At 30.2% G+C, this 16,690-nt stretch overlaps 1 protein-coding gene across 2 annotated transcripts in view; it reads left to right on the forward strand.

Moving 5' to 3' along the window:
- Positions 1-16,690, forward strand: part of LOC130664000 (uncharacterized) — a 213,504-nt gene that overhangs the window by 70,175 nt on the left and 126,639 nt on the right. For both annotated transcript variants that reach the window (XM_057463622.1, XM_057463621.1), the window contains exon 3: positions 8,096-8,210. In XM_057463622.1, the coding sequence (XP_057319605.1) occupies positions 8,096-8,210 (115 nt within the window). The remainder of the gene's footprint in view (positions 1-8,095; positions 8,211-16,690) is intronic.

Consider the following 16,690-nt stretch of genomic DNA (forward strand, 5'->3'; position numbering starts at 1 on the left):
TTCAAGCTCATCGCGTGGCTAAGCGGTCACCCAACCAAGTAGCAACCATGCTCGACTCTGCTTAACTTGCGGTAATCGCCCGAGCCACACGCGAACCAAACGGCTGCCTCTGCCACAGTCATCATTTATTAGTGTTATTTTCACATACATTAGGCCTACTTCTTACAGCTTTGAAACTGAGTCAAAGATTCAGTCGCCTCACTATACCAAAATCGACGTAAGCTTTCGTCTTCGTCATCTTGAAATTTTAAATAAAAAAAAAATCTTCTGAATTTTTTACTGTAACTGTAGAGCAAATCACTATCTTCACTTGGAATATATAATAACAATTTTATTTTACTAATTTTTCATTTTCTTAGTTGGCTGATTTTGCCCGCAAGAAAATTTTTTTGAGATAACTGAAAATTGATTTGAAAAGAGATTTAACTCGTGAGTTTAATAAATTATATTATTTCCTCACAGCGTCCCCATTATTCTCATTCCACCCCAACTTATATCAGTAATAGTGATGACGGTTCAATTTTATTTCAAATATAAATGGCAATGATTGTATTAATTTTCAATCATAATAATATTTTGCGTTCTATAGAATCATCAGATTTAATTAAAATTCACATTTTACTGTGATTAAATTAATATACCATTTTCAATTACTGTTTCTATAAATATATATATATATATATATATATATATATATATATATATATATAAGTCAACATGAATATATTTATGTGTTTGTTGATTATCAGATAATTAAATTTAAATAGAGTAATTAGAGTATAAAGGATAACATGAAATTTAAAATGTAAACGAATGAAATTGGATAGATGCTGTTTTATTTATTTTCATTATTATTATTTCAATTATTAAATTATTATTTATGATTTAAGAGAACAAACATTTCCGTGATCATCAAAGCGTATCTGGCAAAAACAAACATACAACAAACTATTACTCTTGAACATTGTGAGACGATGCTCTACACCCTAATGGCACCACTCAAGATGCAATATCGCGGCATGAATATTGTATAGCTGGCATACAGACGCTAGTGTCTTTCTCCCGTGAACCACTTGAACTATTCTATCTCTTTCTCCCTCTTTCTCTCTCTTTTGGTATGTAAACTTGTCTGCTAGTCTCGTCTGGCTCTGCGGTGATAGAGAAATGGATATATTCCGCGCGTGAACAGCGTCTAGTCTGAAAGCTGAGCGTAGGATATAACTAGTAGTATGGTTCAAGGAGTTTTACTGCGCTTATACATCTATACATATGCATATAAATGTGGATACCACTCGCAATGATTATTTTAAGGTGCACTCACAAAAATTGGCCGCAGTTCTAGTTCTCTTTTGACGCGTATAGCGCGAAAATAAAAAAAAAATAAATAACACACCCCTAACCATGTTCATGAACTATGAAAAAATGTTTAAGGACTATTCTGCAAGAAAGTTGAAAGTATAGTAAGAAAAAATTCACTCCACACTCATTTGTATTACTTTTTTCAAACATTATTCTCTTCTTTGTGCATAAGAGAATTACTTATTACCAACAAATGCGTGTCTTGAGGAAACAAACTAAAAATGCTCTACGAGAATAATGGCTATATAAATTTACATACATTTTTTTATTCTAACAAAAAGCTGCATCAACTGTGAGAAAAAATTTTTTACCCCCTATCTATTTGTTTTTTTTTTGTAAGTTTAGAGTTTTTTAATTTACGACGCATTCAAAATAAAAAAAAAAATTATTTAATTGAAAAAAAAAAGTATTTACCTTGTTGTAGTTTTTTTCTTTTTTGAATTCTTGAATGCACTAATAACACAACGTTTAATTTTTGATACAATGTGCATTTCAGAGTCAATACTAATTGAGGTATTTTACTAGTATAGAGGAAAGGCGGGCGAAACGGGACAACTCAGGAAATAATGGATTTTTGTGCATTTGAATACGGTTAATTTTTTTTTTTTTTTTCGACTTCCATTTGAAGTAATTGAACCGAATTTCCAGTCGTCATAGAAAAAATGTTTTCCTCGGGCGACCTAAACGGACCACTCACCAAAAAAAGTGATACAATTTTTTTTTATTTAAAAAATATGACTATATCAAAATTTTTTTTATCTACTCGAACTGAAAAAATAGATCGACAATACTTTTTATAAATAAAGATGCCGAAAAAACAAAAGTATTGACGACAAATAACTTTTATAAAATTTAAATAAAGCGAAAAAGACGCGGTATATTCCCTGGTTAGAAAATCCAATAGATTCTTATAGCTGTATGTATAAGGCCCTATACTTAACCATACACTGTAAAAAGAGCGGTGTTAAAAATGGACTCATTTTAACTCCGCCCGGTGTAAAAATGAAATTACACCGGTGTAGGAGGAGTAATTCACCGGTGCTAATGCGGGGTAACCGGTGTAAAAGTGGAGTAAAACCGGTGTAAAGGCGGGGTAAATTGCGTCCGCTTGGAGTATTAACTTTAAAGATTATAAAACACAAAAAATGTCAGTTCTTTATGAAAATTAATAAAAAATATCATTTATTAACAAGTATAGTGATCGAGTAAGTAAAAATATTCACAAAGTATAATATTTTAAAACCGTTAATGAATATCTACAACGGCGGCGACGTTATTTTAACACCGGAGAATTTTTTTTAACACCGGTACAGAATATTTACACCGGCGACGGCGTTATTTTCACACCGCTTTTGGGGGTAAATTTAACACCGCTAATTTTAACACCTACACCGCTTGGACTCACCCCGGTGATTTTTTACAGTGTAGCACTTCTCATAGAAATTCATTCTTATAAAATCTCTAGGTGAATTGATGAGAACCTATTGGATTCTATGAGATTTTTTAAACATGGTTTTTTTTGTGACCAACCATGCACTGAGTCCGCTGAAAAATTAAAAAAAAAATTTGGGACACCCAGAATTGTACAAAAATAATGAGAGTCGTACATGACAGTTAAAACCGTTTTGAAAAAAAAATTCCTACTAAATTTTTGGGATGGTCCATTTTATTCACTCTATCCCGTTTTGCCCACCCTTCCGCTACTTGGACATGCTCGAAATATTTTTCCGAAGCTACTGCATTTATTTCTTCATTTATACTGAAAATTTCATGGTGATTATTTTACACCACTGAATTATAAAAATATTCAATCGATAAAGAATTTTTCAATTGCTTTAAATAAATAAAATAATTTAGTTGAAAAAAAAATTTGTAACTAAAAAATTTTGGAATGCTCATTCTGTCCTGCATTCTCTATATCAGCGCATTTTATCAATAGAGGTAGTACTAGCTTGAATTCTGTTATAAAAAGCAAATCAGTTAATAAAAAAATCATATCAGCGTTACTCACTGAAATATTTTTCTGATGATCATTGAATTTTACTGAAAATATTATAGCCAGTAGATTATTTTGATTTCACTTTTTGATAAAGCTCAATAAAATATATCATTTAATAAATCGATCAATGCATTGTTCGACTAATATTTCTGACAAAAAATTATATTTAAATAATTCCCTTGGAAATGAATGCATTCAATGTAAACTAGGGTGGGTTGAAAAAAAACTTTTTTTTTGTTTTTCTTAGCATGGGGGTAGAAGTTGTATCTTATAAAAAAAAAAAATTTTTCAAGAAAAAAAAAAATTTTTTACTCAACATTTTGAGGTGGCCCACTCGTTTTTTAAATAAATAATTGATTAAACGGGGTAGTTCCAACGAAAAAAATTTTTTTTTGTCCAAAATCGTGGAAAACATCTAATAATTGTCGAATGTGATTTTTTTTTACTTCACTTCCATTTTAATTCAAAAGAAAATGCTTTTCATTTTTTGGATTTTTTACTTAGATTACAAAAATAATAGGAAAAAAATTTTTTCAACTTCTGACTTTCAATTAGCTTTCAAGGGGACACCCTACAGATTCTAGAACACCATGTAATTTTTTTCGTTAGGAGTACCCCGTTTGATCGATTATTTATTTTAAAAACGAGTGGGCCACCTCAAAATGTTGAGTGAAAAAATTTTTTTCTGCTTGAAAAAATTTTTTTTTTGTAAGGTACAAATTCTACCCCCATGCTAAGAAAAACAAAAAAAAAGTTTTTTTTCAACCCACCCTAATGTAAACCATTTTTTTTTGTTTAGTGTTCTTTAATGGATTTCATTAATTATACTATCAAATTTAATAAATAAGATAGGTGGTAGAACCGATTGAGTAACTATTTGATTAAATCTATAATCGACCTTGTCCCTTACTTCCGATCGTCCATTTAGACTGAATCAACCGAGTATAAATTGACCACCCGAACTTCTGTAATACATGCCAATAAACTGAGATATCTATCGACAATTTAAACGAGGATCATAACTTCAAAATTAATTGCCAATAGTGTAATTACTATAACATAAAATATTTTATTGACACAATGGAAAATTTTGTACGTTTATGTATAAAACTTTTTTCTGATATTTTCAAATCAGTAACATTCTTTAATCAAATTTTTTTTTCGCTCCAAAAGTTTTGAAAGATCTGCCTAGAAAGTACTCAGTTTGAATTTTTTTTTTAAAGGAGAACCATGTTAAAAAATTTTTAAAACGATTTTTTTTATACAGGTGTCAAGTTTTACACAAGTATGTAATTTTGATAATTATCTGTGTAACACTTTTTCAGTATAGTTAAATTCAAAAAATTAGAATATCTAAAAATTTTGCTGTTAAATATTGTAATTTTTTTATTCAAAATATATTTCTTTAATAGTTCATTACAAGCGAGTGGGCTGACCCTTTATACCGGAAGCACAATGTTTTTAACACGAGTAGTAGCGCTAAGAACATTGTGTTTTACGGATAATGACTTAGCTCATGTGCTATGCACTATACTGTATTCAACAAATGTCTGACTTTTGCGAATTATTATATTAGCAAATTAAACCCTAAATAAGGTGGGGTTATATATGATACTAGTTTTTGACTGTTCTTACTACGCGTTTTTAAATTTATTTTAATTAATAAAAAATAATGAACGTATTCATAGACACTGACGTGAAAATTATTAGATTGATTGTACTACTTATTCCCAATATATATAGAGTCAAGATTATTTGCTCTTGTAATAAGAGTAGAGTTTGTTTCTGAGAACAGTCGATAATGACCATAGAGAAATGTGATTATGGATTCAAATGCATTTGTTTATGACCCCCATAATCAAACGCTACTGAGTAACACAGGCTGCTATTTGCTTTTTGACAAATTATTATCCACTGATTGGTAAACGGCCATTAGGCGTTTGGTTTGCAGAGATGATAAGGCGTGATAATCAGGCATGCGTTAGATAATAATTAATATAGAACATTCTTACACTGAAAAAAATTAGCAATGAATTCAGAGTGATTACGGATTTTATTTCAATCCAAATTCACTCCGTCACTCGGGGTTCCGGAGTTTAAAAAAAACACTGCATACAGAGTAAATACACTGATAGAAGGATTTTTTAACATTTAAAAACATTTCTTACTATTTAAGAAATGATTTTTTAATATTTAAGAAATCATGTGTTAAAAAATTATCTCTTAAATACTAAGAAATCTTTTTAATTGCTAAGAAATCCTTCTATCAGTGTAGGGAGTTTGTTTTTTCAGTTGAGTGATTTCGGAAAGATCTGGATTTTATTTTCATTTGCATTCACTCCAATGCCGAGTTCTAATATTGAAATATACATCTTCAAAGAGTGGTTTATACTCCCAACCGGATTTTCAATATTAAATTAAACTCCCCTTCAGAATGAATTTCACTCCAAGGAGATTAAATAAATAAGCATTACATTCTAAAACCAAGTGTGCTACAAGTGCATTATTTTAACACACATTAAATGTGTTCCATGTTTAAGGTCATAAGCAAAGCTATAGTTTTTTGTAGTGACTTAAAACACATTTCACGGCGTGTTGAATATCTATGCAGACTGCTTATGGTGTTTCAATATTATTTGGCAAGTATGTTAAATTTGACCACATACTAGGTTTTATTGATTTACTCGGCATTCACTTTAATAATTTTTTACAGTGTAAGATACAAAATAAATGTTAAAATTCGTCCGAGTTAAAAAACAAATTCTAGTTTAGTCCTCAAAAGCCTCAATTCCTTTGATGTTTTATTTGGCGCCCAAGTAACTCTACTTTAGTACTCAAAATCCTCAATGAGAACTATGAGATGTAAATGCGAATAATTTATCGATTTTAAATTATAACTAAGACCTCAAAATCCTCAACGAATGAAAAGTTATACTTCGGACTTTGAAAAATTTTAGATAGAAATGGGAGCGCAGTGAATACGTCGAATGAGACTTTAGAGGCTTAAATGTGGATAAAATTATTCCTGTATGTTTTGAGTATTTTGAGGCTCTAATCTAGATTATGTTATTCCAGTTTAGTCCTCAAAATGTTACCAAATTGGTCGTAACTACTACTTGGAGGACTAAACTAGGATACTTTCTATACGGTTGTTAATTTTCAAATTCTAAATTGATCCTCAAAAACCTCATTGAGAACTTTAAGACTTGAATCCGAATTTGCTTTTTGACTCGGATACACATTTAGTGTATTTAATATTTCTCAAAAATTCTTCTACTGTGACACGTAATTTTTTTGATACTGAATTGATTTAAATAATCATTAAGGAAATAAAAAATAATTATTTAATAAAATTCTTCTTCTTATTATTATTATCATTATAATTTTGAAAATTTAACATATTTTATATTAAGGCAAGAAGAGAATAAAGTAGTGTACTTTGTAACTGCTGAAGTAATGCAATTTTCAAGTGGTAAACTGTCAAGGACTTTCCTGAAGAAATTTACGCAGCGTGTCTGCTCGAGTCGTCAAGAATATTGCCTTGTTTTGTAGCACTTTGTTTTCTTACTGTCTCTTGAGCTTCAAAACGAGTCTACGTCACGACAGCTGGTGATGTCTCACTCGACTTTATGTAGTCAGGATATAAATAAAAAAAAAAAATAAAAGAAAAAATAATAAATACAGATGACGCGTATACTCAGAATGTTAGTATGTCAACAAACTCGTGCTTTTATCGGTACGAGATACTCGGATGAACACACTCAAGTCTACATCATTGAATCCCAGCTTATCAGATATCCCCAAGCGTCTGTTCTCGCCTCATTAACTATGGATCAGTAGAATATAATACGTTGAAAAAAATCCGATGACTATAGGAACGCTGGGGATGCAAGAATATATATAACGCGAAAGATGCTCCGTCGGGAAATGAGATGGTAAAATCGATAGGGTGGTTTATATCCGTTGTCTTGTGTGTGAGATATCAGGGTGCATATTTTCTTTTTTTTTCCACTGGAGCAAATATTAATATACTCAGATATTATGGATGATAGCATTTATTATTTCATATTTATCGACATTTTATTTTCAAAGTTTTTAGTATTCATAAAACTCTATATTTTAATCTTCGATTTCATTGCAAAATAAAATTTTTATGCTTACGACCTCACTACATTTTTTTTTTAATAAATAAATTAAAACTTCATTGTTGTAGAGAATTTTATGTCCGTTGATGTCATAATCCCAATTTAATATTTAATAAATATTTGGTTAGGATTTTTTCCATTCTAAATATTCAAGTCCGTTGGTTGTAGCTCTACAGAGAAAAGTAAATAAAGAATTTAATTTATTGCAAATGAAAATTTTAAACTATATTCGTTAAAATAATTTAAATTTTTTCCTTATTTATTTATTTATTTAATAATTTTATCGGCCCTGAAACTTATGTACCCTAAGGGCTGCATATACAAAATTATTCAAATAGTGCATATGTAATCTATATTGAGTCTATACAAATTAAAATTTCAAAGATTTTTGTGAAAGCGAAAATTATACAAAAGAATTCATATAAATTAGTATAAATATAAACTTAACTAACTTCATTAATTGTTCGGCTCAATTTTCCGGACGCCTTGATACCATATTATTACAGCGAGGAAAGGGTTGAATTTCAACCCTATACTACCTGAATAATTATTTCTCTCGAATTTCTCATCAATGTGACTAATTTCTTTACAGACATAATAACCCCGCCATGTACTAACGTGAGATACAACAGTCTGGCTGACGTAACATCACAGGAGCTTGGCTTCAATCAACTAGATTTTACACCCTTGGTCGTATCGAAAATGAGGTGAGTTATTTTTTTTAGATTTTTTAAAATTGTCGCTTGAAGGAGAAAAGTCAGAATGAAATAATAATACAATCATATCAATTAAAATATGATATTATTAAATTAATACGATAAATGAAATGTACACTTTGCACACGGAGAGAATTTAATCATACTATCTACAATACAAATTTTTTTTTCAATTTTAACTATCTAAAATACTAGTAAAATTTTTCAGTGGCACACGGAGAAAAAAATATCTTTAGAATGAGGAAACCTATCGTTATTCTGTCTATGCGTTGTATACTCAACTTACTTAATGATACGCCGTATAGCCAACTCAGCTATACCGAGTTTCCTCACAGTGGATCGTCAAAATGACGATCCGTACCCTTATTTTAGGCATTTTATAAATCTCTGACAGGACTATTGCCCAAACTCTGTATTTAGGGAACCGGCAACCGAGAACGATACAACGTATAGCCAATTTAGCTGTACGGATCCTCACGTTGGCAAAACTGATACTTATGTCAATGAAACTACATATGCTTACAAAGGCTATTTTCGTATTTTTAAATTAAATAAATGAATACTCTCTTAAAATGAATCAGTGAAAGTGCTGCTATTCAGTGAATATTCACTGATTTGCAGCACTTTCCACTGATTCATTTTAAGAGAGCACTTATCCTAACCTAAATGCATATCTTTAATTTAATGATACTATAGACTATTAAATTAACATGTGAGTATTCTTAAATAAGGTATACGAATCGTCATTCTGACGAGACGTCATTTGAAGATACATTGGATAGTCATTCTGACAATATTCTTCTCTCCGTGTAATAATGATTAGTTTTACCGTTGAAAATGATAACAGTAACAATTGATAGTGGTGACGATTACTATCGAAGATGCTAACTGTACCTATTGAAGATTATACTTGTTACAATTGAAGATGGTAACTGCTATCATTCAAGGTTGTAAAAATTCTGAAACAATAGGATAAATTCATATAAATTTGAATCCTTTATTATTATTCATCATATGTATATGTAAATGTGTGTGTGCGTAGGTATGTGCGCGCGTGTGTCTGCGTGTGCGTGTGCGTAAGTATATGCGTCTGCACGCGTGCGTGGGTGTGTGTGTATGTGTGAAATGAATCACAAAGCGAAAATTACATGTAGACAAGCTTCCGACTGTAACGCCGATATTTAATTTATTAATTAGCTTGGAGAGTAATTATTATTTCGGCAAATGGTAACTATTACCATCACGTTATTAAGAATTACGATGTTGATAATAGTTATAATTAGTTAAGATAATAAAAGTTTTAATTTCTGATTATCATAAATAATTGTAGATTTTACCATATAGTTAGTAGATACTACAATTCCGATTGTATATTTAGTAATTCAAATGATATTTACTACGATTGAATTCAGCTTAAAAATTGTTCTATAACCCGACGATAACTTTTACCATAAAATTCTCTCCGTGCAATCTCAACAAAATATGAAAAGTGATTAATTGGAATCTAAACAAATAATAACTTTTCTTTCTCTCGTATATCAGGGATTAAAAGTGACTCAGGAAAATGTTTTAAGTGAAATAAAATGTTAATAATTTGTTGCTAAGATAATTTAAATAATTTTCCTTAACCCTTTTAACACCATCTAAAGTATCCAACAAGTAGACAGTCGAGTTGTGGATTAACACAAATACTTCATAAGCTCATAAGCCCACAACAAAACGTCAACAGCGAGAAACAAAGGCGAATTTCTACTCTCGCATTACTTGCTTTCTACCGTTATCCTTATCCTTCCTTATGCGCTGACGAAATTTACTCAGCACTGCGCTGCAAATATATATATATGTATTTATATACCTGCAAATATACATATAATACACCGGCAATTCGCCGGTGTAACTTGGTAAATGAGTTGGTGAGAATCTCGAGACATCCTAAGTGGGGTATTAACAAAGTCATTATATAAGATCTCAAGATTGTTAAAAGTAACTTTTTTGGCTGGTACTTTCTTGATTTTATATATTTTTACACTAAAAGTACCAAATAACTGAAAATAAAAAAAATAAAAAAACCCACTATATCGATCAAAAATAATTTTATAAAATGTTTGGGAAATCGAAAAGTGCGCACCTCAATTGCTCATGCTATACTTTTCATAACTAATTCACGCTTATTAATTATTAGAGCTCGTATTTCTTTTGAAGAAGCTGAAAATATTTCGGTTTGGTGTTAGTGAATCACACGGCGAGAAGTAAGATGAGCATACAGCATATAACCAGAATAGCGATACGTATACTTACTCTGACAATACTTTTCTCGCCGTGCACGTGACATCGATATATTGGCAGTAGAGCCAACTTTTCCGCTTCGCGGTCGAGGTGCAAAATTAACATGAAGGACTTGTTGAAATTCGTGTGTGTATATCTTGAAAATTAATTTCTGATAATTCGTTGTTCGTTAAGACATTTAAAAAATTTTTACATGTGTGTTAATCTTTTACGAAATCCTGAAGTTTGAAAGATAACGGCAACATAAGAAAGGGTGAAGATTAAAACTCCTGTGTATTAAATCCATGTTCGTGTTCAGAAATTACACTTCCTAGTTGTTATATAAAACGCACTCAAGTGTAGTACGAATATTAATCTCTCGTGTTGGTAGCAATCGCCTGCGGCTCGTGCAACAAACTTGACACCTCCAGTATAATACTCAATTTTACGAGACACATAAAGTTCTATGAATAATCATGTTTTTAATTATGATTATATTTGTTTAGTACTTAGTAATAGTAAAAAAATTTTTATCTCAAAAGTATAATAGCATTTACATACATAAAAATGTGTAAAAATATATTTTCTTACAAATATAGTTCACCTCTGTTGAAAAAGAATATTATTTATTAAAAAATTATACAGACTCATATTTATGACAACACAAGGAAGATTATGTTAAGTAATTTTTTTTTGTATCTTTTTTTAAAAATAGTGTTTTCTATTTTTCCTTCCATAACCGGGTCAAAAAAATATTAAATTTTATTTGGTTTTGGCTTAGTTGATTTAAATTCAAGTTTAATAAATTTATTTGATAATAAATTTGAATTTATCTTTTTCATCATCAGCTATAATTCTTTTTTTTTTTCATTATACTATCAAACGAAAGTGAGCTACCAGAGCGACGCGTTGATCTAAGCGACAAATCGACTTGCCAGATGGTAAAAAATTATATAAAATGAACATTTATAAAAAATTCATATTTTAAAGTAAAGTTTTCTTCCCACGGGAAGAAACACGCATGCTTCTCCGCTGTATGAAGGTAGTTGTGAATTACGAATTCGCTAGCAGTTGTTTGCAGCATCGACTTGAAATTAGCTTGTTTCGACTGGCTCTAGAGACTCTGAAACTTTGAGTTTCGATGCTGGTATCATGAAAAAATAGTTTACTTCACTATTATTGAAAAAGATTTATACTTTATAACATTGGATACTTTGTTTAATATTACTCACTTAAAAAAACCTGACTCGCAATAAAAAAAAGTAATCTCTGGTGTCATGCCGTATCAATTAATAGAAATATGAAAGGCTATACAATTCAGCTGACGTTGCCTTGATCTACACATGTGTCTGCTGGATAATTAAATGCGCGTGTGCAGTCTAGAGATTTTGGTCATATTAATAAGGCAGCTAAATTCAAAGTGACGTCATAAGAGAGAAAGGTGATAGATTAGTTATTGGCTTGGATTATTGAGTAGGGAAATACTCCGCCCATTTTACTCAAATTCAGGGTGAATTAATACAAAAATGAGAATTTTAACATAGTGGAAGGCCGGGCAAAATTGGGTAGGCCAGGCAAAACGTGATACCCTCCAAATTTTATAAAACAAAAAACTTACTTTTCTAAATGCTTTTTAAACATTCCAGAATCACTTCTGTGAATATAATTGAGCATAAATTTGAACTTTTTTCGTTAAACTTTTTCAAAAATCGAGTGTCAATCGAAATATATGAATGACTTTTGTTTCATGATCAAAACTATTAAATTTTTTCTTTCTGTCTTTGTACACTGTTAGAAGTATTTATTTGAGCCAAATAAGATTTATTAATAGTTAATAAATGATTTATTAAATGAGATTTATTTGAGCCAAATAAGCCATTTCTTAATAGTTAATAAATGGCTTATTTGAATAGAAAGAAATGACACATGAAGTTCAGGTTATAACTTTGAATGGAATGAGTGTGATTGTTAGTAAAAATTTATTATAATATTTCATTTTTTTATATCTTTTGTATAATAATTTTTATCTTCAATTAACATTAATTGTGTGCATTATTTTCTTTAAAAAAATAAAATTAAACAGTCCTATAAATTATTTGTCATAACCTTACTTAATTAACATCACGTGTCATTTCTTTCTATTCAAATAAGCCATTTATTAACTATTAAGAAATGGCTTATTTGGCCCAAATAAATCTCATTTAATAAATCATTTATTAACTATTAACAAATATTTATTTGGCTCAAATAAATACTTCTAACAGTGTATCAAATAATCATGTAAAATATCATTTTTCTTCATGTAAGTAACTTACAAAAAAATTTAATCTAATCAAATCCATTTAAATTCCAGAAATTTTTTTTTCTTTTCTAGGGGCCACCCCATTTTGCCTGCAAAAGTAAAATTTTTTTTTTCAACGTCAGCTGAAAATTTTTTCTATTTACTTTGATTATCATTAAAAAAAAAAGATTTAGCGTATTTGAGTCTTCGAAAACTTAGTATTTCCTTAAGTACCCCGTTTTGCCCAGTCCTTCCCTATATATTAAACCACTCTTATGACCAATTAGAAGAGATTGTATTTCAATATAAGATTTTATGAGACTATGACCTTAACCAATTAGCGGCGTATTCTTCGGCTTGAGTTGCGTAAAATAAATAACAATTTTTCAATTATTTTTGGACATATCTCACTATATTGTTTGTAACAGTGCGTTTCAACTTGAAATCGAGCGCCAAAGCCTAGTTGAGCCTACGGCCATCTATTTGGATAATTATATGTCAATTGACACTTTCTAGTCACCCGGGGCCAGGTCAGAAGTCCTTTAGATCGGATTCTATTGAGACGATAGTGGGGTAATTCTACCCCCATCCGAATTTGTCTTATAAAGAGGCCAGCAAGCACTTGCTAACTCTCTTAGCTCTCTTAGCCTCTTAGGCCCTGGCTACCTCCCAGGACTTACTACAGTCATTTTGAGTCTTGGACTAAATTTTGAGTGCCTCGCGCAATATATACGCTTGAATTTAATAAAGTAATTGCTAATTGTCTTATAAACTAAAAGCCTTAAAATAGTCTAATTGAATTTACTGTTGATATCTAAACTAATAAAACAAATTTTAACAAGTGAACAATATATACATATTGTTAAGTCAAATTTATAAGTGGTGGTGATTTTCCCCGGGAGTTTTTGCTGAGTTTCAGTTCCACTTTTTACCGGAAGGATTGTCGGTGAGTTAACCAGATCCACTTCATTAATAAATCGCTGGTTTCTTTTCTCTCTCTCCAAATGTGTTTAATTTTTATAACATTATCACCGTAATTTATTTCATTGCTAGGGATCTCAAATTTTTATCCGTTATTTTATATCAATTTAAATTTCAATTAATGAAATTGCTCAGGGGAAATTTATATAATTATATGGGGAATTTCGGTTAAATAAATTTAATTAATAAGATAATACACGATCAATTCTTTTCTTCATTTCAATTTTCCAACCCCGTAGCATTAAGATTTTCTTTTCCAGCCGCGTGTCCGGTTAACGACAGAGCGAATCCCGCCTTTAGAGTGCAAGACAGCAACCACAATTATAAAATTTATATATATCGTAAGTTAAACTTCCAATTAATTAATTTAAGAATTAAATAAAATGAACGATTAAATAAGTTAACTAATAATTAATTAGTAACGAGGGCTCTTGGCTGGTTGACACGAGACAGTCAAGGTCACTCGTTATACGTTAACCAAATAATAAACTTTTTTGTTGCCCAGAAAGTTTTGTGACCATTATAATAGTATAAAAACAGACAAATTGGTTTGTTTGTAGATTACTATTGTTTTCCTAATGATGCAACTTTTTTAGCTAAATAAAACATTTTAGCAAGCTATACAATTGAGACGAGAAATTTCCACGAAACCAAACTTTTCCTATAACTCATATGTATTGTCACATTTTCGTATGTAATCATCGATAACAATAAAGTACAGTTCATTAATATTGCCTATTATTCGTTCTCTAAAATACATTTCGTTAAATTTACGGATTCCTTATCTTATAAGTTATAATTGAGTATCACTTCGATTGTGATAAGAATTTTTTTATAAAGTAAAATAATTATTTTCAGACTTCAATCATTTTTATACATCACGTATATATATATATATATATATATTAGGGTGATCCAAAAAATAACAAACTGTTTTTTTTTCTTCCGAACAGGTTCAAAAGTTTCATTTAGATAAAAAAAGACGCCTGTAAAAATTAGAGCTTTTAATATTAACATTTAGAGGTTCCTCATCGCACTTTTCTATTTTCCATAAGAATAACATGGGAAAAATTTTTTTTACGTCTTCTGATTTTTATAAGTAGCTAACGATGCGTCATAGGAATAATTGGCAGGCATATTTTTGTAGGGAATTGAATGTTCTACAAAAAAATATTCTTATCATTTTTTGAGGAATCTATTTGTTCAAAAGTTATTTGAGGTTGAAGTCGAATTCATATTAAATTTTGAGATTTTCTACTTTTCCGGCGAAACTATCAGACTTATTACAAAATATCATCAGACTTTTTTTATAGACAATTTTATTCCCTAAAAGTTATTTCTCATAAAGTTTTTTCGAATTCCGCATTGTTTTCTAGTTATTTTTATTTTAATGTCATGCTCATAAAAAAATAGTCTTCTGATCGATTTTAAGAGCTTGACATTAAAATAAAAATAACTAGAAAAAAATGCGGAATTCGAAAAAACTTTATTTGAAATAACTTTTAGGGAATAAAATTGTCTACAAAAAAGGTCTGATGATATTTTGTAATAAGTCTGATAGTTTCGCCGGAAAAGTAGAAAATCTCAAAATTTAATATGAATTCGACTTCAACCTCAAATAACTTTTGAACAAATAGATTCCTCAAAAAATGATAAGAATATTTTTTTGTAGAACATTCAATTCCCTACAAAAATATGCCTGCCAATTATTCCTATGACGCATCGTTAGCTACTTATAAAAATCAGAAGACGTAAAAAAAATTTTTCCCATGTTATTCTTATGGAAAATAGAAAAGTGCGATGAGGAACCTCTAAATGTTAATATTAAAAGCTCTAATTTTTACAGGCGTCTTTTTTTATCTAAATGAAACTTTTGAACCTGTTCGGAAGAAAAAAAAAACAGTTTGTTATTTTTTGGATCACCCTAATATATATATATATTTATTCATATGATTGGAGTATGCATTACGTGTAATACCCGCAGGGACGTATATATAAGCGAGAATCTATGTCGCGTATGTATGGCATTTGTTTTTTTATGCGGCTATAAATTTACATTCATAGTTTTATATGATGACATATATGTCAACATATATATCAACATGAATGTCGTCGCATCTATATCATCAAGGATCAGTTAACCCGGAAAAAAAATCTTGAGAAGTTACAGAGTAAATACCAGAAAAAGAGGCTCTTTGATCGCTAAAGCATGATCATTATAGCTTACACTGTAATTTTTACAATATCTTAAAAAAATTACAGTGTGGGCTTGCATTCGTTATACTTTTTTGCTTAAAGAGCTTGCTATTACTTTCCCTAATTTAATTTTCTAAGCTTTTTTTTTTCGTGAGCATATATAAACACCTTTGTCAAACATATTTATTACGGAATATAGTTATCTTCGATACGTATGCGCAACGGTAGAGATTTTGACGGCTTGAGGTGACGTCACGAGTTTAAGGCTATGGGCGCATTCTTATCAAGAGCGGATATAGTACGAGCTCTTGATGAAAATGTGTCTATAGCCTCAAACGCGTGCCTGCACTTCAAGTCTGTCAGGGTTCCTACACGGAAAGAAATTTTCTTTAAAAATTACCGTTAAATTCACTGTAATCGTGGGACGAATGGCACGACCTAATCATTTGTCGGTAAGTGAGATAATTTTTAACTTCTTTTCAACAAATTTTACCGTAGTCTGCTGTAAATTTTATTCGGTTTTCGGTAAATTTTATGAAGTCTACCACAAAATAAATAAATTTTTCCGTAATTTTTATTCCAAAAATGGTAATAAGTAAAAGCATTGCATTCTGTCCCACGATTACAGTGGATTTAACGGTAATTTTTAAAGAAAATTTCTTTCCGTGTACCTTTGAGCATAAAGTATCGAACAAAATTTTTTGTCATATCAACGGCGGAAGTTGAATTTGAGAGAAAAACAGTCGAA

The sequence above is a fragment of the Microplitis mediator genome, chromosome 2, assembly GCF_029852145.1.
Source record: "Microplitis mediator isolate UGA2020A chromosome 2, iyMicMedi2.1, whole genome shotgun sequence".
Taxonomy (NCBI): Eukaryota; Metazoa; Arthropoda; class Insecta; order Hymenoptera; family Braconidae; genus Microplitis; species Microplitis mediator.